Source organism: Accipiter gentilis, chromosome 14 (genome assembly GCF_929443795.1).
Source record: "Accipiter gentilis chromosome 14, bAccGen1.1, whole genome shotgun sequence".
Taxonomy (NCBI): domain Eukaryota; kingdom Metazoa; phylum Chordata; class Aves; order Accipitriformes; family Accipitridae; genus Astur; species Astur gentilis.
The window spans coordinates 10582398-10609277 of NC_064893.1; the positions used below are offsets into that span (position 1 = coordinate 10582398).

General features: G+C 36.7%; 1 protein-coding gene across 2 annotated transcripts in view; it reads right to left on the minus strand.

The window, feature by feature from the left end:
* The window catches only part of ULK4 (unc-51 like kinase 4), a 256275-nt gene that overhangs the window by 73085 nt on the left and 156310 nt on the right, over window positions 1–26880 (minus strand). For both annotated transcript variants that reach the window (XM_049817203.1, XM_049817204.1), the window contains one exon: window positions 17337–17442. In XM_049817203.1, coding sequence (XP_049673160.1) covers window positions 17337–17442 — 106 coding nt within the window. The remainder of the gene's footprint in view (window positions 1–17336; window positions 17443–26880) is intronic.

The following is a 26880-nucleotide window of genomic DNA, read 5'->3' on the forward strand; positions in this document are numbered from 1 at the left end:
TGCTGCCAGTTCTGTCACTAATCCATATGTTATGTACATCACAAATAAGCTGCTTTTTTGTTAATTGGGGAGCATAAGGCCCTTGATGCATGTAAAATCGAGTGCTATCATCCCAAGAGGTAACTGACCATACAGTAGAGTACAATGCTAAGGCTGCCTGACAGACATTGATTTTGTAAACAGCTTTGTTGATGGCAAACACTAGTTCTTCCCAGGTGTTTGCCAGTGATCAATTGTTGGAGGTTATCACCCCTACAATTGTGCGTAAGAGTCCATGCGTGAGACAGAGAGGATGTGAGTACTCCCTAGTCTCCCCTGACAAGCCGTGCTAGGCTGCTTTAAACCGTTCAAAGGGGTAGCCTTCATTAACCCATCTGATTTTGCTTGAAGCACATTCACACACTCAAATGACCCTTCTGGCTGGAAGACCTGGGGAGTGATGGAGGTAATACAGTGACTTCATGGAGTATACATTTCAAACATTTCTGTCCCCGGTTGTGCATATATTAAATACCTAACTTGCATTCTTTTCATATGGATTTAAGCATTTTTGTTGATACAGTCTTTCAATATGTCAATTGTGCAGTACTTGCAAGCACAAACTTCCACCACAAAAAAAAAGTATTAAATAAACCAAGACTGTAATAAGATAAAATCACATTATCTGGATTGACTATTATTAAGCAAACTCTACAGCAGCTTTTCAGTTAGCTATTTTTCCCCATATGTCAGAGAGACGTTAGAGCTTGTAGTCCATTTTATAAAGCATCATAATTCTACAGCATGCTATACTTCAAGTCAGATCCCAATACACCATATTTCATCCCTTACAAGGTATCAACTAAAATAAATTCTCTTGTTTTTGTCAGACAGAAGTTAGATGATGCTGAGGAGATTTGCAAACAGTAGGTTTTAATGATCTGCATGAGGAACAAGAATATCTAACATGACACCCCACTTTTTGAGAGACAACAGTCTTCAAAACCTCCTTTAAAACTAGCCTGAGATATCAGCAGTTGTTGCTTCACAATAACATAGAAGAGATTCTGCTTGCATGTTGTGAATTAATATATAGTGTATGCTTTTTCAAAAAACAAAGACTGCATGAAGTCCTCAAATTAATGGCAAAAACTAGTCAAAAAGTTCTTCACCAGATCAAAATCTGTTATTTTTGTTAGATGAGGAATTCTTTGCATTCAGGAAGATTCAGTCAGTAAAGATTCAATAAAGACATTTGACTTACTGCTCAGAAAGATCAAGCCTGCAACAATTACCATGTGACAAAATACAGGGGGAATTTATATCCTGGGCTTAATTTAGAACTAGAAATTCCTCTAAAGAGATTGCTATTTTAATAATAGACTTCCTGTCACACAAGATTAAACCCTGTTTATCTACTTCAACTATCTTAACGTGCTTCTGCTTTGGCATCAACTTTTTCTTCTACCAAAATCCTTGAGAGACCACATTCAAACTTTGAGAGTTGCCTTTTTGACAAAACCTGTACAGACCAGATATGAACAGCCTCAGAATGCAGATACGGCCCTAAACTGTTGTCACAAACTGAGAGCATTCAACAGCTTTGAATGACGTTACCAGCACTAATTGCTCTAGCTAGGCCTTCAAGAGTCCCTGGACTAAAAGTGATAAGGACCAATGAACCTTGGCTTCAGAAAATTCTCTGAAGTTTTCAGTTTTAAACTGTAGAACTCCCCCCCCACCCCCCCAGCTGACTCTTGTTCCCACATATATTCAGCAAAAAATAAGGGTAAAAACTCTATACATTTCTCTGTTGAAGAGCTATGCTCTGTAAGAAAAGATATTCAACATTTATTCCCACTCCTCTTGGTCTATTTACATCAGTCTTCCATTGGATGAAAACTGGCAGAGTAAAAATGCTTGGATTTTCAAGTGACAGTCTTCTACAATTGTTACAACTAGACCAGAGAAGAAAAGCAAAGGCTAGAGTATCCACTAAGAGGCACTTGCTGCTGGTTATTACAACAAAACTGAATCTATGCCACAGTTTCCTGTAACAGCCTGTGTTATTCATCAATTCAGTTTACAATAGAAATGAAAGCTGACAACTAGTAATTGCAACTGTCCAAGGTGGTCTTGCTATATTTACACTTACATGATCAAAGGGCTTAAACAGAGGTCAGGATGTTACATGATAGTACAGCTGGTTTTGCAGCTATGACCAGATTAAATTCTGGTGCCTTAAATCTATTCTGCTAGGTCAACTGTTTTCTGAATAAGTGTTAGGATAACTTTGACCAGCAGACTCTCTAATTTGCTATCATCTGGCCACACCAATAATGCCACATCTGATTAAATCTCTAAAATCTAACCACAGACTTTTCACCTCAGGTGTTGTTATCCTTCTTATTAAGTGGCTCAGGCATATGTCTTGTTTTGTTTGCATGGAAGCTTGTTCTACTTTGACCTTCCCACAATTTTCAACCTTACCACTGGGAACTTGGAGCTGGAACCCATCACACTGTGATCATGCTGTCACCTCAGGCTGTCCCAAAAGCACATTACCCAATACTCATCATTAGTACAACCTAGAGCAAAAGAGCCTACATTTTCTGTCAGCACAGCGACCTGATCCCAGCTATCTTGGCTTCAAATGACTGCACTGAGCTAAGTCAGCTGGTACTACAGCTCAGCTTATTTAATCAAGAGGCAGTCCTGGCTCTGAAAGAATTGAAGGCCTGCGTGTGTTTGAATACTGAGTTCCATAGCCTGTCTCCTCTATCTCAACAGGACCTATGCAATAGGAGCATGGGTCTACTGACACTGGCTTGTGGACAGCCTGTACATTTTCTATGCAGGTAGCTATTGCTGAGAGTAGTGGAGCCTGTGTATACAGTAACAGACTGGCTGAGACTCTTGGGGAAACTTCTGCGTAAGCTCTGGAAGGAGATCACATAGAATGGTTTGGTCTACTAGGCTATCTTGGCCCAAGCCACCCAGTTTTGAAACAAAACCAGTGAACTATACCACTCTCCTCAATAACAAGCTGAACTGGATCCTGCTGCAGATCTGATGCTTTCACTGAGAATCTGGATTCTGCTTTGCTCAAGGGCAACCAATTTCTTCAGAAGGGAAAAAGATGTTAAGAACATTGACACAACTACAATGAGAGAGGTAGCCACCACAGGACAGACAAGAGGGATTTGGAGAGCCAGGATTATTTTTTTAAGTGGGTGCCCTGTGAAAACGTGCAAGAGAACAGCAAAAGAAACAGTATGCAAGCCCTGTTTTAGTACCTGTGCTGGTTTTGGCTGGGATAGAGTTAAATTTCTTCATAGCAGCTAGTCTGGGCTATGTTTTTTATTTGTGCTGAAAATAGTGTTGATAGCACACTGATGTTTTAACTAGTGCTGAACACTGCTTACACAGCATCAAGGCCTTTTCTGCTCCTCACACCACTCCACCAGCGAGCAGGCTGAGGGTGCACAAGAAGTTGGAAAGGGGCCACAGCTGGGATAGCCGACCCCAGCTGACCAAAGGGATATTCCAGACCATATGGCATCATGCTCAGCAATAAAGTTGGAGGGGAGGTTGGCAGGGGGGGCCGCTGCTCCCAGACTGGCTGGGCATTAGTTGGTTGGTGGTGAGCAATTGTTTTCAATTGCATCACTTGCCCTTCTTGTTTTGGGGTTTTTTTTCTTCCTTTTTTCCTTACAATTTTATTTTATTCTTCTTATTATCTCTTTTTAATTACTAAACTCTTTTTACATCAACCCATGAGTTTCTTTCTCACTTCTACCCTTCCAATTCTCCCCCAATCCCACTGGGGCAGGGGGGAGTAAGCGAGCGGCTGTGTTGTGCTTAGTTGCCAGCCAGGGTTAAAACTTGACAGTACCTTGTTCTTTTTCTCTACCATGCCTGCTCTGCTGAGCATAGGTGTTTATTAGGCATTAATATTAATGTGCTATGGGGTCCCAGTAACTTTACCAACTTGTTCCAACACAGGCAGCCTCCACCATGCTATCCCAGTGTGTGCTTCATGTGTTCTTTCTTATGTGCCTTGGGCACTACCACCATGCACCTACATTTCTCTTCTAGCCTGCTTATGCCCAGACCAGTGATTCTAGAAAGCAAGTTCAGGCAAAGAAATTAAGTTCAAACTTTTTGTTTGACAAGATATACAATGGGGGGGGGGGGGGGGGGGGGGGGAAAGGAGGAGCTTGCAATGACGGGCTCCTGTTCCTTTGTTCCTCCCCCACGTTATCTCAAGTGAAGAAAGAAACATTAAGGATGATAAAGTTTAACAGTAACTTGAAACAACAAAATAATAACCCCAGCATTTTCTAAGATAATGTGCTCTGCAACAGATTCCACACAGGTCACTGCTTCCATCTAGGATTCACATTGCAATAGATATAGTACAGAATGGTGGCATCAGGGCATATTTGATAGGGCTTCCCTCTGTTAACATGAAGAAATACTTCTTCTGGTTCAGAGAGAAAGCTAGTATGTCAAATGGCTTTAGGGATGCCCAATGAGTTTCAGTACAGGAGCACACACTTTTCCAGATGTAACTAACATGCAGTTGCTACCTGTAAATACCTGAGATCTGCTCAAAATTTTTGGCTCTGCTCTTTTTGAACTAGGGTTGTCCTTTACCTTTGTTCATCAACATTTTTAGAAAGAGAGAACTGACCATGCTTAATGAAGATTGTGCTTTAAGGCAGAGGGACTTCGGAAGTAGGCTACAAAAAACGAAGTCTGGATCTAGTGAATCTGGATCTATGCCACATAAAAGCAGGTCTGATGGGAAGACCAGAGGAATTAAGATCTGTGAAACTGAACTGTCAACAAATTATGTGAGAACTGAAGAGAAGCTGCCAGAAGTAGACACCAGAAATGAGAAATGTATATAATTAAGTTTTCAAGAGAAACAACTTCACAGCAAGTAGAGTTCAAGCATTTTGCACAACTTCGCCTGCCAGAATACTGCACTGAACTGGCATAGTGGGCTACAATTCAGCCTGGGAGATGGGGCGTCACAGGCAGCACCAACACTGGTCAGCGTGATGGATCTGAATTAGGAGGTTATTGCCAAGAGTTGTCAGTTACTGCCTTCTAGATGTGTTCCTGTAGCTGGTTACAAGCATGACCATATGCACACCTTTCATGACTACAGATTTTCTTGCAGGGAGCTAGGCAGAGCCCCCAGTCAGTTCTCGCACTCAGTCCTGACTGAGTATCCCTGTATCCAGGCTGATCCCGTAATGCACAGACCCAGTCTGAGTGACTGCCTGACCCATAGCCTAGGCAGGCAAAATCTTGTTCTTTCCGTATCTTCCGTCAAAACCCCTAAACGTGCCTTGATAATCTATTCCTTTGGGTATTGTATCTGCCTTTTCCTTATCTCGCTTACGACTTTTCCTCACAGTATAGGCAAAATACTGCCTCTAAATTAACCTTCTGGTGTTGCTGTTTGAATGCTCTCTGAACTCAACAACATTCAATGTAATTCCTGAAGAAAATGCATAGTAAGTAACAGTTTGAACGTGTTTGTCTAGTAAGATAAGTAACAGCATAAACCCACACTTCATGTCATTCTGGGTTGGGTGGTGGGATCAAAATATACAATATTTGTGTTTATTCAGCAAAAATGTGTATTGGAAAGACTGTTGAGCCATCATGGATAATTTTACTGTTTTTTCAATCTTTATATAATACATATAGTAGCAATAGTTTTGTTGTTATCCATGGAAATAAGTCATACTTCATGGCTGTATCATTGGCTTAAAAGCTATATGTCACAATCTGGGCATGTTAGCTAGGAAACATGATCTTTTAAAAGTGTGAATAAATCCATTAACGACACTTTACTGGATTTTTGCCAAGTCTCACAGGAATAGGGATGAGAGGTTTTTGAGTAAGTAACCTGCAATATGATAAGCAAAGAAAGAATGGCCCTCAGGAAAGATAAGACAATTTGAAACTAAATGGATGCAGGTGAACAATAAGTTTCCACTCTTTTTTTCCTTATCTTTTCGAAAGGTGGGTGGTAAGGGGGGGGGGAATCTTCCCAGTTTTTACATTCTCCTAAAAGACAGAAAAGAGCTTTAGACTTTATAAAGATATCCTATTTCTTCCCCTATTCATCTTAAAAATTCAAAGGGAAGCACATATCTTTTTCCTCAACCAAAAAGAAGGCACAGCCAGCTGATGCAATATCTTCTAACAATGTGGAGACATCTATGGAAACCTTTAAATCCTATTTATGAAACAAAAAACCCCCAATATTTATGAAGTTACAGGCTCTTTAAATGAAATGTTACACTGATTTGCTTAAAACTCACATCTGAAATCCACCACATGTGCTCAAGTACATGTCTTTGCCGGCACACTTGTCTTCATAAACCCTTCTTACATAAATATAATCTTGAGCCAATTAGAAAAAAGCTTAAGCTAAAATGAGACAAAAGAATTTATTTTTTTTAAAAGGGTGGATAGACAAGTTTGTACCTCATTTATGAAATGTATTTTAAAAAAATAAACAAATTTTATCATCAGGTAAGCATCTACATTTTTGTCAGAGGAGCTTAAATAACCACTGTCCCTCAGCTGGAGGTTTCAACTGCGTATCAGTCAGGTTCCCCCAAGAGCTGACTTACAAAAACTCACTATGTGCAGATACATTGCTATAAAATGTAAATACCCACGGATACAAATAAACACATAATTAGTTGTCATACCAAAACTACAAGGCATTGACCAAATGCCATAGGAAAAACCCACCAGTTAAGGAGTGGTAACCTGCCTAAATAACTTGAACAAGAACACACTCACCTGAATATATACTGCCTTAAGGTGGTAGAAAATCCATGTGTAGACATGGATTTATGGCTTTAGACCTCAAAAGAAATTTGCCTATAGAAATGAATTCTTAAATACGTAATGCACATAAAAATATAACTTACAGTGTTTGAAAAAATTAAGCTAAACAATACTATAAAATTAGATCCTGAATAGCAAAAGAAAAAGTCAAACTATAAAGACTACACACAAATTTTTTATTTTAGGGTTAAATTTGAAAAAAAAATATTTATGTAGAAAAACAAGAACATCACAGGAAAAGTCTCAAGTAATATAGACTACTATTTTGTATTTGTGTAGAAATTGAGCTTTCGAAAGGCTTTAAAAATGCAAATAACTTCAGTTTCTCCATTATGATATACTACCCTTTCTGCTTTAAAAAGAAAATTATTTTAAAGTTTAATTGTCCACAAATGGTTTGAACAGATTATTTTGTGAGATGAACGCATTTGTTCAGTCCACAATTTTCCTGAAAATAACTTAGAAGACAAAAATATCTGGCTGGCAGGGAGTTACAAAAACTATTGAAAACATCTAAAACAAAAGAAAAAAAAAAGCGAACCATTCTTTAAACCAGTGAAAAACCTCAGATTTCATTTATCTGTCCACTACATAGATCTGGTCCTGCCAAAACTGGTGCTTGTTTTTAGCAATTGACAAAATGAACTTCCTTCAGCAGGATGAAATAAGTGCATCTGAAGATGACCATTATCCCTATGGTAGAGTAATGATTGATATAGTTTAATTTTGTGCACAGTACTTTGTACATTTGCAACTTTACACTTAGCCCAAATTGGCAGTGATACATTGCTTTCATACTGAGACTGTTCTAACAGCTAGAATAGAAAATATATGATAGGTTTACAACCTATGGCATAGTAACCACATTCAAACTGGGTCTCTTCAAACATAGTTACATTTTTAATTTCATCCCTTAATATCATCTTTTAGCTTACTAATTATATGTGACAAGACACACAGGGAGATCGTCATAATTAGATTTTAACTTATTATCTGTAACAACTTAAATAATTTGTGTCATCAATAGTTAACTTGTAGCTAATATGATAGTTACACATTTACCAAGTTACTCAAATCCACTAGTGCTAATATATATGATTTGAGTTGCATTTCATGGGAGTACTAGCATAATGTCTAATAATGCAGGAAAAGCAGCACCTAGAGTGAATGCAAAGACAACAATCTCTAAAGGGGAAGGAAAAAAATATAATTTTGATGGCTAAGTGGGCAAGAAGGAGCATAAGGCTTTGAAGACTTTTTCCTTTTTCACAATCCTGAGTTTGTCATCAGAAAACCTTCAGATATCCCCATCCTCAGATGGAAAAATCGATGCCTTACATTTTAACATAAAAATTCCATTTTTCAAATGAGTTTCCTGCTTCCAAACATTATCAGAGTAATCACTCAGCCCAAACCTTAAGTCTTAGTTTTTGTCTCGGAATTGGATAGCCATAAAAAATGTCTGCTATGGTTGGCATATTAGAAATATGAAGACAGTCTAAGTTTTGAAATTGCTATATTTATTGAACTAACTTCGCACCATTGAACTAAGCTGATCAGTTATATCATCAGATTTCTGCATAGGGTGTCTCAGACTAGAACATCATGGAATGAAAAGATTTTGAACATTTATTTTTTGTTTTATTACTCCTTTCTCTTCCATCTGTTAGATGTTAAAATGAGGCAGGCAGCTATGCTGCAAGATGATCTGCTTGGCTGGCCACAGGGATAGTACCAGGAAGCCTGCTCCGACCACAGAAAAGGCCAGTCCTCTTCTACAGTACAGCACTAGCTAGACAAGATGTAACAACCTGTTGAGCCTTTATTAGCTTATTTTATCCTTTGAAGTCTTAGCAAGCATGCTGTGACATTTTGCACCTTATGGGTACAGCTCTCGACAACAACAGGCTTGGTTCTACTTGAATGGCATAACTGTTTCTCACAGCAATTACCATTTCTATTTTCATCCTTTTCAAATGGCTGTATTGTTGAATATCACAGGATGACACAGGTTATTTTTTCCTCAAAGACTTCACTACTACCATGCTATTTTGACATGATTCCCACTTATCTTTTATGATACCAGACTTCTAAGTTTACCCATGTGATGTTATACACTTCCAACTGAGTGACTGGCATTTTGGGTCAGAAAAACATGCCTTAATACTGTTAAAAAAACATTCTGAACTTCATAACATCATAGAATAGACTTCTTCAGGCTCCACCACCACTGACTTCTCATATAAGCTGTAACTCCAATGAACATAGTGACACATGACTACTATCTTTAGATGTTCAGAGAGACATCTGTATGCTCAAGAGCTGAACTAACTACTGCAATACTGGCAGGGAGCTGTGAAAGGCTTACATTCTGCATGGCAGGGGCTATGTGTACACCTCCTAACTGAGAGACTTCCCTTGTCATGTCCAAATGATACAGAAGCAACATCTGCAACTACTCAGACAGGATGATACAAGTCTGTCCGCACTTATTTTCTGTATTTTAAAATAATTTCTTACTTTACATTTATTTAACTGAGAGCATTTTGTTTCTAAACATTAAATACAGAAAAATTGGTTTTAGGTTCTTACTCATATTGATTTCCCCAACTTATTCTCCCTACCAATCTTTCCATCCAGAATCACAATATATTGCATATGAACTAAGCTTTATATTTGCTTAGAATGATGTACAATAAGTGTGTATAAGTACTGCCATGAAACAACACATTTTCTGTCTTCAGTCACTGAAGAAATATTCCTATATTGTATACTGCAGAAGTTTTGCAGAAAACTCCTGCCTCCTAGGAATAAACAGGGGCTACTAAGGAATGAGCAAATGGCTTCAGAAACAGTGTGAATGTGCATCTGATTTCTTCACAGACTAAGACTGTGGGTTTTGGTTGGTTGTTTTTTTGGTTTTGTTCTTTGTTTGGTTTTTTTTAAGGGCATATTAGTTTAAGTAAGGTATTCTACAGGATTTTATAACTACTGCCTTTCCCTTGCAAGTAGGCTTCTCCTGTATGACTAATCCATGGTCCCTTCTTGATCACTGTCTTAGGAGTTCGTTAGTTCCTCCCATCTTAGAAGAAAATCCTGCAACTTTGAAGTCAGCTACTCCAACAACTCACTTGTATTCCTGAAATCAAAGTCCCATACAATGTCACACCAATGCCTTCTCAGTGTTGTACAGTAGCTCAGACTACTGCATAGGTGGATGCAGAAGGGAGAAAGATCTGAGTTGCCAAGTTAGTGCCGTCTACTGCCTAATTTAATGAACACTGACGATTTAGCAGGTGAGAGAGAGCTGGCAGGTGAGAGAGAGCTGGCTAGAAAGCTAGAAGCTGTTCTTAAAAAGTGTGCTATGGGCAGTATAATCAAATGTTTTTTGGAGACTGAAGCTGAAGTACCACTGTCTGTGAGGAAGTGAAAGAGAAAAATATTCTCCAAAGATCTAGGCAAGTTAGAAACCTTTGGGATCTATCTAGAGAGCTCAGAATTCATTGTCATTTACCTATCATTATGTTAAAGATCTGTGTCTGTAAAAGAGTGACACACTTTTTTCTTTTTAAAAATTTTTTTGCAAGAAAAAGGTTAAAGTTGGATGTTGGTCTCATGAGTACCACTTTTTGGATATGCAGTATTTAACAGACTTTAACAATACGACACACGAAGACATCTGAAATCTAATTAATCTTTTGACATTTGACTAAAGTCAAAGCAGTGGACCACAAGATGAATAAGGATACCTCACCCATGAAGGTTGATCTTTCTTTCATGAGGTGCAAATGAGTTACAATGATCTCACTACAAAGTTTTTTGCAGATCTGTTCCTTTTTAATAGTTGTCCCTGCTGTAAGCACCTAGCATGCTTTCTTAATAGGATATTGAATATAACAACTGCTGTAGCTGACATTCTACATTTCCACCAAAGTCCTTCCTTAGTAACTTCAGTTTTTACACAAACTGCTTGAAGTACCACGTACTACTAATAGTTGTTGCATTTTTACACAACTCAAAGACTATTTTTATTGTTCTAAACCCCACAATTTCACTTTTAATTTAGTTTCTGAGATTCAACCATGTTAACACATAAGGATTAGTTTAGGATTTTCTGTACTTTATAATGGAAGCTTTTCAAACATCTTTGCTTACACTGCTAGTGGTGGTTAATTCAGGATAGTAGCCAAATACAGGATCACAGCAGCAGAGCCTGGAAAAGGTCATTCTGTTCAACATGACTGTACTGAACTTTATCCATAAATCACCTCCTTGTAAGACCTTGATGGTCCTTGTAAGACCATCATGAAAAAAATTTGATAAACCATTTATGGAGTATAATGAGATTCCAAAAAAGCTAAAACAGTAAACTCATTCATAAGTAATACTGGGCTGCAAACAATTTACTAGATTGGCTTTGAATTACAGTGGAAAACTTTCCTAAAGACAGAGTTACTTGGAGTTATGTTTTATACATAATTAAAATGGCTGTTTATATAAACATAATAAATTTGAAGCATTATCAGGAAAAAATAGCTGCAGACTATCAGAAGTTGTCCACTGCATCCTATAAGACCTATTTTCCAGCAATCTGTTTTGTTCATTTCTTCAGAATGAGGATCCTGATGAAGCAGCTAAAGCCTTTGAAATACATTTCTCTACACTCTAATATACTACGTCCTACACTCTAATACACTATGTCCAAATGCTTCCTATAAGCAAAATGCACATGATGCAACAGTTAGAATTAAGAATTTCTTTGCCTTTGAATACGACCTGGAGACAAATGGGACTCAAAGTTTGAAAGCACTACTAACTACAAACAATTAAAATGATTTAACATTTTCTAGTCTTAATTTGTACAAACTACTTAAAACCAAAAAAACCTCAGACACACAACAAGAAAAGAAACAAAAGTGACAAAAAGACAGAATTGAAGGCAAAATAAAGAGCCAATATATCCATGAATTGTACTGAGTATAAGATTTTTACTACATTAAGTGCTGTGATGCACTTGGCTATTTATTACCTATCATGTTCCACATAATTAAGCAGTCTTGCACACTAACATCACTGATTTATCAAGCAGCCAAACCTTTGTGGTTCATCTCATGTCTAAATTTGTCAGTATGTCAATGCTTGTCAACAGACACAGCATGCCTAAGACAGACAGTATGTCTTTTCAGTAGACTGCCGTAATGCCTTTCTAGAGAAACACAGGTTCATCTACTGTACTCCTACAACACCTGCTTAAGAGCTGATGATTCTAGCATCTAGAACCAGGTGTTCAATTTGTAGCCAACAAATATTAACTCTTTTAATATGACAAGCACGAAGTAATATATAGCTGGTTGTTTCATGACCAGTAGAACTAACAATACCCCATTTCCTACAGGTTTGCATCCTATATCCCTGCCTACTTCCATGGTAATAAGTCACCATCCTTATCACTGATGACTCCATTTCCCCATTTCCGAAACCTTGACACTGCTTCATCCTATATCACCCAACTATAAGCATGTGCTATAGTGGGAGTTGCTCCCATACACTGACTGATCCTGTGGGATCATCACACAGGTACCCTTCTCAGGCATTCACCAACACAGTGTTGAACTTGGTGGTTACAATCCTAAAATTGAGAACTGCAGATATCCTAAAAAGCAAATGGGAAGTGAATACAGAAAAGACATGGGGGATATACTAATTAATAGATCTCTACAGGCCTATTAGTAGACCTCAGGATACTATAAGAGAGTATAAGCTTTAAGCTTTATAATTTTAAGTTAATTTAATAAATGCTAATGGAAATAGAATTCACAGATGAGAAGGTTTCACCTCCATCAGTAAGAACTATTATAATCCAGGATATAAACTCAAACCAGTTAGCTCCACTTTGATCATGTCACAACTTTATGATAAAAGAAGGAAAACTGTTCAAGAATGATGTTCCTCTCCCATTTACATTCTTTAGTTCCTACCTGAAGGTGAAATAACATCTTTTGGGTTTTTGCAACCTAATTTCCATAGAGATGGTCCAAGATAATAGGTTACAAACAATGTTTTTTAAAATTTTGTAATTTGGAAACTTCAGGTATTAAAATTCCTTTCTTTCTGTAAATATATAAGTACATATATATATATATTTTGCATGTCATGTATTGCACTACTCTGCTGTACATTAGCCAGGAACATTTAATTGATAAGCTCATACTATTGCCTTTCCCTAAGCTATGGCACTAATGTGTGTCTCTCCTTTCCTCAGATATTATTAGAGAACAAATATATACTTTGTATATGCAGACCTCTATGCTCTCTCAAGTTAACTTAATATTGTCCAATGAGTTCAAAAGATGGGGAAAGGGAGGAAAGAAAGAGACTGGCAGACAGAAGCCAAGACAGAGGGAAAGAGAGTAAGTCTCACATTCTTAGAAGACCATGCTAAAAATGACCACTATTGTCTTGGCTTTTTAGCATCTCCCCTTAACTATTCACAAGAGACCCTACGTTAATCCCAGCCTCCTTACTGAATTCCAGTCTCAGTAATTAAACTGCATCATATTATTCCCCCCTGATTATTAAGTGGAAATTGTCATTAATGTTAACAGAACATTATTTAACAGCTGATAACAAAAGCACAGGCCATTTTAAATTCCCCGTGTGACTTTAGTTGCATATGTTATTCTCCATTTCAACTTTAAACATTACAAGTGGTTATCATTACATGTCTGATGTATTGCCACACAAAAGGACACAGTTCAGGGGAGAGAGAAATTAATGCTAGGCAATCCACACTGTACACAAGTTGCTGAAATGCACAACCTTATCATTGTTATTAATATGAAATCACAGAAGTAGTAACGAAGCAAGTGCCATCATGCAAGATTTCCTTGAGAAAGGAGTAAGTTCAACATGTAAGCCACAACCCATTAAAAAAATAATCTCCTAATACAACTCCTTTAAGCAGGAGAGAGTTCTGAAGGCTAACAGGCACAAAAGAAAACAGTGACAACGGTCTCTGATCTATCTGCAAAAATATTGCTTCTTCGCAGCTGAAGAAAGGAATACACAGAATCACAAAGAAATCCTGATTGCTAATGTCTGGACTCCTGGAAACAAAAAAACTTGACAGGACTGATCCCCTAACCTGAGTTCCTTATAACATTTTTTTAGGGTATTTAGGGTTTTTAATTTCTAAAGCTCCATATATACATGAATTAATTATCACACTGTAATGGGGAAATAAGGGAAATTGATGACCCATACTAACCTGTCTTCAGCCATTTTTATTTTTTTTTTTAAGACAGCAGAATAGCTCATGAATGTTGAATGCCTTCATTAACAGCATGGATACAGAGTGTTAATAGGATGGAATAACATGCACCTTCAGCAAGTTTGCAGATGACATCGAAATGAGGCAAGCAGTTGCTGTGATGAAGGGCTGAGCTAACATTCAGAAAGAGGTCAGGAAGCTGAAGAGCTCAAAAAATGGGCTGCCAGAAACCTCTTAAAGTTTAACAAAGGCAAATACAAAGTTCTGCACTTGGGAAGGAATAAATTCATGTAATATAACAGGCAAAGGCTGGAAATACACACACCATGTGGTCCACTCTCCTAAACATCTTGACTGCCCTCCTCCGGACTTGCTCCTGTCTGTCAATGTCTGTCTTATAGTTTGGAGCAAAAAAGTAGACACTGTATTCTAGATGAAATCTCATGAGTGCCAAATAGAGGAGAATAATCACTTCCCTCGACCTTCCAGTTATTCTTATCACAGCCGTCTTTTGCCTTTATTGCTGCAAGGGCACACCTCTGACTCACGTTCAACTTTGCTATTTGGATTCCAGGATTGTTTTCTACAAGAGGGAGCTTAGTTTCCATTTTGCTAGATCTTGTTTTTCTCCATCACACAAAAATAATTCAAAAATGACAAGTTGAATATCAAAGATAGTGGCAGAGGAAGTTTAAGGTATTTTCCTGTAGTGAACACTACATATTTACAGTTGGTAATGAAAAGGATAAAAAGCCCCCCAGTTTGTATGGAATAACTTTCTCTAATTTTCATTCAAAGAAAATCTTAAAGTCTACAATTACAAGATAATACCTTCATATCATTCTTGCAAACCAAATTTCAGAAGTTCTTTACTCAACAATTAGGCCCTCAATCAATAAAGCACTGGCCAAACCCCAGGTTTTCAGCACTCTGAAGATTAGCCAGTGAGGAAAAGGAATGAGAGAAGATGGAGACGTTTTACTTGAGATAAATTATTTTTGTCTGCTGTGCTGTTTTTCACACTCAGGATGAAGTTCAGTGAGTCCAAGTTAGTGTTATCCAATTACTTATAATCTGAAAATATTACTGGAGTCATATATGACATAGCACAAGGAAAAGATAAAAGACTTTAATAATGTTTCTATTCCACTTCCTTAATTTGGAAACTAGCATGATGGAAGAGATGCATTTTATTTTTGGAGCAGATGAGAAGTGAAAGAGCACTGATATACTACCAGCAGCATAAAAAGTACATGGGAGTTTGCTCTGTGAGACAATGAAGAGGAGATATTTAGGGAACGGATGCAGTTTTGCTATGTTGTTAAATAGTTTTGCACCTAATTTGCCATGCAGAAAGGCAGAGCATATTACTTTGACTAAGGCATGCCAGTTACATGGTTACAGTGCTTGTGGGACTTGAGCTAACTTCTCTGCATATCGTTATGCAGTTTTAACAAGTTATCTTGTTGCAGCTCAGGTCAGTGCTAGCTTAGGATTTCGCCCGACAGAGAGCGGATGTGCCCACAGATAGTAAAAGCAGTACATACATCGAAACCCCAAGCAACCCCAAGCAGCTCTAAGTGTGATAGGCAGTTTGCTGAGAAATAACCAAAGAATCAGAAGGCTATGAACCACCCCTCTCCAATTCAGTCATATTTTCCTCTTCTTTCTTTTCTTCTGGCCCTATTCTCACACCACTAACTTCAGAGTGGATCTGTTTGAAACAGAGGAGAGGAGCATGTTATTAGCTACAATGTCAAGTTCCAGTTCATCTCCTGAATGATGGCATTGTCCATTCAATCACTTCAGAGTAAAAAGGACCAGGAATTCAGCTCTCCCACTTTCTGGGTGAGTGCTTTAACTGCTAAGGTAATTACAAAAACGAGGGCATGACCACTACTACCAATCTTGATGGAGTTTTAGGCTGGTATGCGTTTGGACATATTTTTTTTTTTAATCGCATATATAATGCAGATCCAATTCTTCAAATTTGCTCATCACCATCAGTGTTTATCCTTAAACCATTAATCACACTATGCCTCATCTGGCTCCTCCTCTGATGTGATGACTACAGAAAAGCTACACTCTGATGAATTTTCCCCCTCATACCCCACCCAATCTTTTCCTAGAGACTTTTATAAGGTTTTCTCTCAACTCTTGGCTTCACAAGAGACCTAGCTGTCTCTTCACTGTCTCTCTATGCAAATGTCTTCCTTTTCCTTCTGCAGGATATTATATACTGCTATGCCAGTAGCCTAGGTCTTTGATTTATTCTATACAAATAGTACAAACAGTAGTGTGGATCTGTATTGCTGGATGTCACTCACTCATTAATGATCAATAAAAGTAATACTATCAATGTGAATATTTCTAAACAAGTTTTTAAATTTATATAGATTTCCAACAGCAGAAACTTTCTCTTCATTTTGTAAGCAAGAACCAATTTCTAAATAAAAGGAGCTTCGATAATAAAATATAGTGAAATGAAGACATGGAATGGTTTTTAGACTAAGACTTTGATTCAGTGTCAGACATTCAATGTCAGATTTAACGTCAGACATTGGAACAGGCTGCCCAGGGAAGTGGTTGAGTCACCATCCCTGGAGGTACTCAAAAAGTGCACAGACAGGGTACTCCATAACATGGTTTAGTGCACATGGATGATGGTTGGACTCCATCATCTTGAAGGTCTTCTCCAACCTAAATGATTCTATGAATCTATGACTTCATAGTCAGTTTGGTCCTCACCCCGTTAGTCTACATCACTGGACAGGAACAGAAGCTAGTTTTTTAGAAAGTGCAGTAATATTGTACAACTTATCCTTTCACAGGTTTGAGCAGTGAGAAAAGGAAGAACTGGCAGAGGGTCGCTCTGCCTGCATTCTGCACTGTTCTGGTCAGAGCTCTAGCCCACTCCTTTCCAAAGCCATTCTTCATGGGCATAACATAACTTTCAGTCAGTAATTCTTTTGTAACAGCATTTTCTTGGAGGAACAGCTTTCTAAAAGTTAAATTTATAATGAAATCAGTAAGGGAGGTAGATGAAGTGATGAGGAGTACCAACCAGTTACAATGCAATCATCTAACAACCACTATAGAATATAAATACATAAAAGTCTACAGTTTCACACAGTGCCAGATATTACAACAGACTGGGAAACATCTATGGTAAGGAGAATAACAAAAGATAAAGATGACATACCTTCTTCAAAGAGTAGCATCATGTTCGTGCTTTTGTTAGCAACCATGTTATTCAGTAAGGCAATTACAGTTTGCATTGTATTCCCAAGTATACTGTCTTGGTGTTCCTGTAAAAACAACAACAAAAACCCCCACAAATAAAATAATCTAGTTTTCCTTTTGCAAGGTTAGAAGACGACTATTCCGTTCCAAAAATGTAGTAATACAAAAGCAATACTCTCTCAGTCCCTTAGTTCAACATTTAAAATACTAGAAAACCAGCCAAATATCTTAGTAGGTAACATCAATTTCAGGGAGTCAAATCTAAAAACTTGGACCAAAATTTCTCCCATGTTCTTTTGAACTGAAAGAGTTCCTAATTAGGTCTAAAATTTTAGGACTTTTAAAAATGACATAGAGCTTTATCAACCTAATCTCTGTATATTCAGAACCAGGAACATTTTCCTTTGTATGGTATTTCTTTTATTAATGGTATTAATTTTACTCTTTTCAGTTTCAGCTTGACAACCCACAGTAAGTTGTAAAAACTATTTGGTTTTTGTTTGTATACTTTCATAAGTATAAAATTAATTTCACATGCACACTAAAGGCCTATTTCTGTATTGAATTGCATCATCTATGACGTCTTTCTCATGCTTGATGATTGCTTCAGTGATTTTTCACAATTTTCTGAGACTATACTGGTAAAAGGAAGGCATCGGGGTTTATAAAGAAATTTATTTTCCTCCCTTACAGTTAAGACTCTTGCACATGCAACCTGAAAAGGGTGGATAAGGCAATGCAATCAAAGCATTTGTTTATTCATGCTAGTGACAATAACAACTCAGGTAACTTCCAAGAAGCCAAAACAGGACAAGCTTTTCCAAATTTGAGTCTAGATATAAATATAAGCCTGAATACATTTCAAATCTCCCTAGAAGTTTCAGGAAATATTTTGTCTGATTTTTCAGACTCAAAGCCAGTTAGAAACATACATCCAAAGTGAAAATAACAACATTAAGAAAAAATGGTCATATTTCATATATTGTAGACATTTCACATGCAGCTAGGTGACTTCCATGCTTCGTTTTCCCATCAAATCTTTCAATATACTGATATCACTCAACTACTTCATTGCCACAGAATACGCCATCTATTCTGATCCATCTCCTGTCTGACAGTGGGCCTTTGAAAAAAAGTTAAAATTTAAGCTGGACAAGATGAAAGATTATTGGTCTGAAGTTAAGTATTTCAGATGACAAAAAATACTTCAGTCCTTGAATACAAAGGAACACCTTCCCTGAAAGTTCTTTCAGGAGACGAGTGCTGGTGGCCAAGAACAATTTATTTCCTACATCTCTTCGCTTAGGTATTTATGACCTTCTGTCTCAGATATATGCTTGAAAACAGCAGTAATCTATCCCTCGTTGGGGTAATCTTATTGACCATCTAAATACCATACCTGGTGGAGAATTAGGCTGCTTGACTGTTACCCAGCAGCAATCACAAAGAACATATTTTATGATTCTTCCAAGAATTCACTTCAAGCCACCCTATGAACACCATTCAGAGTGATAACTCTAGTTTATAAGTCACTTTTTGGGTTGGGACAGGACTAAGTCAGCAGCACTGCATTTAGGATAAACCACACTATTTGAATCTCTGCCTGGAAACTTCATATAACTGGTTGAAAGAAATTCTGAAGTGAGACACTCCTGATTTTTATTTCTTGACCATTCTGATAAAATTCAGAATACTGTGAAATGCAACTTCAATGCCACGTCAGAAAGTCCTCTGTTACAGTGGTTAAAAAGGGTCATGCAATGTGAAGAACAAATGTTTTCCTTTAAATGCTTAACTACTGAAGGAAATATTTTGACAGGCAGAGGCTCAGATGGTTGCTTTGAAAGCATTAATTTCTGTTTCTGCACTCAAACCCTAAAACTAAATGCTATCATTTCCTGTAAATACTATGAAATATACACGATAAGGCATAACACATTAACAGATAAAGAAATATGTAAACATACACAGCCTCCTATTCAACTTCAGGCTGTATGAATTTTCTATTCATACTAGAGCACTTCACACTGGATCACAAGGAGAAGAGACAAGGAAGAGTGCCTCTCAGCCTTTTGAAGGACTGTAGTTTCCTACCAAACCCTAAAAAAATATATATCCAAAAGCCCCAAAGTTCTATTTACTTTACATAGCAATTTGAGATGTCATTTATGATCTCTATAAAGAGTACAATAAATATTTGTTCCTCTGAAGGTTTAAAATACAGCCTGACAAATTTAAAAGCAATGTTGGAAAGTATAAAGACTACATTCTTCAAAAGACAAGGTAACCAGTACAGAAAAAAGATACCATAAAGCCATGGTACTAAAAATAAATTTGAAGTTATTTCCTACAGATAGCTTAAGGGTAAGAAAAACATTTTTTCAAAAGATCAACAATGTGTTTATCTCATAGTCTATCATCACAATATCTTATTTATTCTCCTAAAGAACATTTAGAAAACAATACATCAGATAGTAAGAATGACTGTGTTATTGAAGTTAGATACATACTCTGAGAATACAAAATTAATAAAAGAAAGAAAAAAAACAAGCACAAGTGCCAAAATGAGAACTGACTCAAAAATTTTCTTTGCAAGCACAATATTTCTATTACTGCCCTATATATGTGAAGTAAACATCTTCTAGTAAAATTCCCTTTTGAGATATGCAATTACAAGAAAAGCTGGTAGTTGCTTACAATCTTTTGCATTCACCAGGTTAGGAACATTAAAATGAAGCCATCTTTGCTTTTAACGGAGATCAATTATACTATACAATCCCCTACTGAAAGATCAGCACTGATGCTTTTACTTATATCAAAGCATGTGTAACAGAACTTATCTTAGCCTAAACACATATAAACCAGAATTCAAGATGCAATGTAGATATCTTGAGGAAGGAAAATGGTCTCCTAACGATTAAAATCCTACAAATGGTATACTCAGCTGTACTACTAGACTTTTAACGTATGTATCATAGATAGGTTTTTGACAAGATACTAGGTTTCAAGAAGCTACAGGTATGCTTTATTCAGATAAGTCATCATTGATTGCTGTTACACTTGATTTTAGAGGTTTATATAAAAATATTTAACTTCTTCATAATCTATCAAGGAGCAAAGCTGATCTAATTTGTGTGCACAGCACCACAGACTGTGGACATTTAACGAACAGTGCACTTGACAGCTTTAATAAAACATAGCATTTGCCAGCAGAGATAATTAGAATTGAAGCAGCAAAAATTCTAGTGTTTGGCAACACAGATGAAACAACTTCATTAAAATGTACAGCTTCGGTGAATTAAAGGCAGGAAAGCACTGGACCCTGAAGAATCAGTCTTCTCAAAACTAATTGCTTCAGTGCTTAAAAAGGACAGCTATGAAATACCAAGGGCATAACAAGGAAATACTAGCATAAAAAAAAGGAACCACAGAAGATAAATCAGGCTTTTCAAATAGGACTGCACTGTATTTAGGCCATTAAACTTTTCATTCTAATTTTGAAGGGTTGTATGTTAACAAAAGAAATCAGTTGAACTATTTTTTTTAAAATCCAGTTAGGTAAGAGGGTGTGAATTAGCAAAGTGGGAGTATGAATCTTGGCAAGATACTATGGCTAAAGCTGCCATTTCTCTTCCTTTAAGTGGATTAGAACTTCGAACAGCATAGGCAAATTACAGTATTTTAATTACAATTTAGATACTGAAAGAGATGGCAATTGTGATAAGAGGTTACGAGTTTGGGAGACTTCACATACATGCCTCCTACTCACATATCTAAGAATCCAGAAAAAAATGCACTAAATGCTGTGTTTACAGATATGCTGTAATTAAATCTAAGGACCACTATATACCAGAGCGCTACTGCTCATTCAATACAATAAGAGTGATTAAACTTTAACTATAAAGGGACTCTCCTTCTCAAGATTACATATGACCTACAAAAGCAAGTTAGGTAAATAAGGGGATGTAACAAGATGGAGGCTTGATTTTTCATGCACTAAATCCACTGAAAGAAGAAAATTATAGAAATGAACTATATCCAAATTACATTTACTAAAAGATGCCATTTTTATGTGATGATTCTTTGGCACAGTATAGCTGAGATAAAATAAACCGAAGCATTGATGCTAACAAGGACCTCTAACAAGAGCACAGTTTAATACTGCATTCAACCTAGCTTATTTTGATATAGTGTATTACTTTGAATATATGAAATAGAGGATCAGAAACTTTTCTGGACATAACAGTAGAACCCTTCTGTATGAAATGGTATTATTAGCATACAGCCTGCAAGGGACATTCACAACAGCATATATGGCATTCTTCAATCACAAGAGGAAGCCCACTCAGAAACAAATTTAATCCAGCTATATACGTAGTTGGCTGATCTGGTCTTTAACATTTTGTGACTTTTGATGCATAAGACCAGTTATGCATAAACTGAAAGCATATAAGTATGGATCTCTAACATTAAGGTAATACTATTTTCCTTATTGATGGTCTAAGTCACAAGTAAGCACAGCCATGTCTCTTGCTACTCTGCTTTTCAAAAATCAGCCTTTTTCAAAAGCACAGTTCTAACAGAGCTAATATTTCCAAATATTTTCCTCTAGGTATAGTAATACAATAAGGAGCAACTACTAATCTGGTAACCCATTTCTGAAATAATCATGCTTCTCAGATGTATCACCACAGTGATATATTCAGTCCACACATGAAGATCAGAAGTCTTTGCAACTTTCACAGAAATTCCTGTTGGAATATTAAAAAAAAAAAAAAAAAAAGAATCTGTATTCTTAGTCATCAAGTGCTTAGGCAAAGTCAATTGAGGACAGGGAAACAGTAGTAATTTTGAAGGACTGATGAAGGAGAAAGGATACCATTAATAAAAACCTAGTATGTCAAGTACCAACCAACAGAAAGCAGTAGTGTTAGTCTTAGGTTTTGTTTTCCTACTCACTGCAGCAGGCGATGCAAAATTTCACAAGATACTTTTTGAGAAGTACATCCATTTTTCAGAAGTATATCAATTTACAAGTGTGTTCTCTTGCCATATCAAAGTTCAGGTTTTCAGACATTTAACAATCTTGACTTTTTATTCTGGAACTCATTTGTTACTCCCTTTTCATTTCACCAAATTCCTTGTTATCTTGGAGACAAGCATGTAATTTTATCTGTGTTAATGGCCAGAATCTCAGTAGGCATAAGGAGGAAAGGTGACATTTACAACAAACAGAGCTCTAAAGAACATAGCCTCTCTAGAATGAAAAGATAAAATTTTTTACTTTTAGAAAACCAGCTTCTGTCAACATCATACAAGAACTTCTTTTGCACAACAAACATTAAGGACTGAAAATATAAATAAGGCCTGTGCCCTTTCTCTTCTCATTTTATTCCCAAATCCCATGAGAATACAACTTCAAAGAATGGACAAGTGAACAAGAACAGTATTTTTAACACCACCTATTAACAGGGTAACTACTTTTCCTCCTTTAAGAAGACCACTTCATGTTTCAAACTTGAGGAAGTTGAATAAACAATGCTAATCCAAGCAGGAACATTTAAGCAGCAAGTTAGGGATTACGAAACTGTCCTATGTCAGCAAGCATGAGATTTATAAACTATAAGAAGAGAAGAATACTTAAATCTGTTTGGAATTAGAGGTAGACAATCTTCAGGTTATTAAGAGGGAAATCATATGAAGGTTTGTCATCAATACTACTTTATACATGATGAAAAGAAAAGATTCCAGGATATCAGCACACTTTATCAGCACACTTATTCTACAAAGTATAAACTACCAAAGTCCCAAATCTTGAGTAAGAATTTCTTTTTGTCCTTGCTTTTGCTTTGTATTTATCTGACAAAAAAACCCCAGCTATTGACATGAAAGTTTCTGTTAGTCAGTTTTCAGTGAATTAGACAGTCATCTTGGGGAAAAAATAACCAAACTAACAACAGGAAACTAATGGTCCGATTCAGTGAAATTCACATACCATTTTTTGTCTAATTTTTGGACAAAGACAGGATAATTTTTTTTGCAGCACAACACAGAAAACAATAACCAGCCATGCAATCTTACACTCATGGTTACAGATGAAGTGCAAAGCAACTCAGCAGTAAATCTCTAAATGCAATGTTGCTTCTTCTTCCTACGGAATTGCACTTAAATTTCTGGCACCAACAAAACCTGAAAGCTTCTCCTTTTGCTCTTGAGAACCTTAGCGAAAGAACTCATTCTTGAGGGAAATTTTCTTTCCTGACAACAGAGGGAGCCTGAGAAGACTCCTCTCTCACATAGTCATGCTCCTTCACAGGGAAGACGCTCTGAAGCAATTTCCTATAAAAACATAATTTTCCCCATTACCTAGAAAGAAGTATCCATGCAATTAGCTTCCCAAGTATTAAAGCTATTCATTGTGATAACACTCAGAAACTCCCTTAAAAGAAAAATTTTCTCACGACTGAAGAGAGAGTATGAAAAAGAAGCTATATAGATATCTTACTCTGGGGAATTAAACTTCCTCATATCAAGGAAGATCCCAGCACCCTGGAAGTATTCATGCTGGTATGTTCTGAAGAAATGAAGCTCTAGAAGTAATTGATACCACCACAGCAGTAACTTTATATTCACTATCATAACTCTGTAGATGGTTTGGAAAGCCACAAGTATAAGTGAAACATTTGAACTGCAAAGTCACCTGGGACCTGCAATCAACCATTACACCAAGACACTTCCTTACCAAAATATTCACTTCTCAGACTTGTGTTTTCAGCATTAATTAAAAGCTAGTTCTTGAACATCTTCAGAACGACAGATACCAATCAACTCACATCTCTTTTTCTGCATGGATTTTGCTTTAATGTAAAAGACACTTTGCCACCACAAGGAAAGTTTAGATGAGTTTGGGGAATTTGCTGGTGACATTTTTAATTTAGAGAACATAGATCCATTAGACTTATCCGAAGGACCATATTAACACTTTTGACTGGAAAAGGTTTGAAGGGTTCAAAATGGAATTTCTGCTTAAAATCATAAAGAGAGACATATGCTGAATAGGGTGCTAATTTAGGGTACTCACCTAGGATACTGAAAGCTTAGTTTCAAGTCTCTGTTGGAATTGTGCTGTGCAGGGATTTGAATATTGATCTCCTATACCCTGCGTTCCTTAATCCATCATCAGCTGTTAAGGAATGGGTCTCTCTCTCTTTTCCCCAGAACCTGCTTGCTTCTCTACAGCTAACTAGTTGCTCAATCAGCAGTTAAAAGCAAAACCTGATACAGACTGAGTTTACACCACCTACTGAGGTGTGTAAGATCGACATTGAAATACCCTTCCCAACACTTTCCCTATCAACTGAAAAAAACCCTAACTGTGGAAAAACTAGACTTCTCTGAGGAAGTAAAATGGATAGTAAAAATATCCATTGCCTCTCTCAATCTCAAATTGAATGTTTTATTCTTCATACTCACAGACTATCTTAAAACTCAGTGGTGCTGGTGAAAAAGATGTTGAATGAGAAGCCATGGACTGACAAGGCAGCACAAAATACTATTTAGTTTGAAACACGCTGTTTTCTCACACATTCACCTTTACTCAATCTGTAAATGCAACAGAGAATGTTGATAATTCATTTATTCAAATTACATTAAACTTGAAAACAATGAAGGGCTGTTAAATCAACAGGAAGCATCTACTGAATCTTCTGTTACTAGATTCATGGTACAGTCTCATTACCTTTGGCACCTTCAAAATAATTTTATTATTTCTTAATTTCTACTATTAGTTTTTTTAGGGATTATTTAAGTAGTTAATTACTAATCTGAAAGACATTAGGAAATTCTTACTTTTTTGTATCTTTTTTTAAGGAAGCCTGTTAATCTCAATCTGGGACACTTGTTCGCAGCGATTTTGCATTTTCCCAGAGACATGCATTTAGTAAACAAACATACTCAACAATCAGACTGTATCAGCTATCAACAATTCACTCAGCTCAGAGTACACATACCACTGTGTATGGATGCCCTAGCAAATTCATGTTCCAGCACTTCCCCACTCAAGTTATTCCTCTAGCAGCAAGCTACATCTTCTTTCATGTTCGTGTCCTGGGCTTAGACAGACAAGCAATTATGCTCTAAACAAACTATATTCCTCCTATGACACTAGGCAGACAAGGCAAGAGAAATTACATACCGATAAGTGAAAACTCTACCTAGCAAAACACTGTTTATTAATGTAAGTAAAAAATTGTTAAATTACTCATCATCACAGTGCTTTTTTGTGGTGTTACACTCAATAAACATTAACTCTCAACAGTAGTTATTTGCTTAAGAGTGAAATTCATATATACTCTAAAGAAATATTATAGGGAGATTTTATTTGGCATCATTTTTCTTTGCTTAACATTCATGGTCAACACAAGACAATCCATGATTGGCCCAACACTTAAATTATAAGAACTCCCTTTCAAATCACCAGCCTCCTCCCTTCCTTCTGACATTGCAGAAGGTTACAGAATTGGGTATCTCCTCCATTTTAGCACTATTGCTTCCAGAAGACTGAACACTGGGGAAAAAAAAAAAAGTATAATGGATGATAGACTCACATATGTGTTGGGTTTGTTGGGGGGTTTTGGGTTTGGTTTTGTTTTTGTTTTTCAATCAGTTAATTAAGGACCATGAGTATTAGCAAACCTTTACTATAATCACATTATCAAATACCTACAAATCCAGGAAATGAAAAATAATTTCAGTATATTACAATATCTTTGTGAAATATAGGAATAGGGTTTATGCATAAACGATCTCTGTAAAGTTTCTTCCTCTATAATATAATTAGTGGTATATAATCTCTACTCTCAACTCTATCTCAAGTTAATGTTCCCTGATAAACAGTATGTATATTACACAAACATACTTTCATACCCCATGTATCGCAGTGTTAGCTTGGCACTTATTCAAGAACTCAAGGATGAATGCATTTTCTTCTTATGCTAAGCTGTGTATATGAAGTCCGAGAATAAAAGGAGATGGGATGAAAGTGAAAATCAATGGTCTGAACAGAACTGAACTATGATACTGGGGCAAAGATTCAGAATTTGAAGGCAAGATTAGAATTCATAGTAGTCCTAATGGTGTGTGTGCCACAGCGACTAAAACTCTCCTGAGTATAAGTGGATTTAATACACATATTTAAGCTAAATAAGACTTGAAGTATTTGCTATCTCTCTTAACGTCAGTTTACAAAAAGAAGTATTTGTGAAATCCAGGCCTAAAAAATGTAGCGTTCATAGCAACCAAAAATCTCCCTGCTCTCAGAGAAACAAGCCTGGTATTAAGAACCACATTTGGGAATATTTGGAAGAAGCAGTTTGGATTCATAGCCAGATGACTTCAGAACTGGAACAAAAAAAAAACCCAACCAAAAAAAAAGCGATTAGAGTTTCTTTTTCAGAAGGAAACTTTTCTTTCATTTCTTATTCTATGTCAATACTAGAATCACA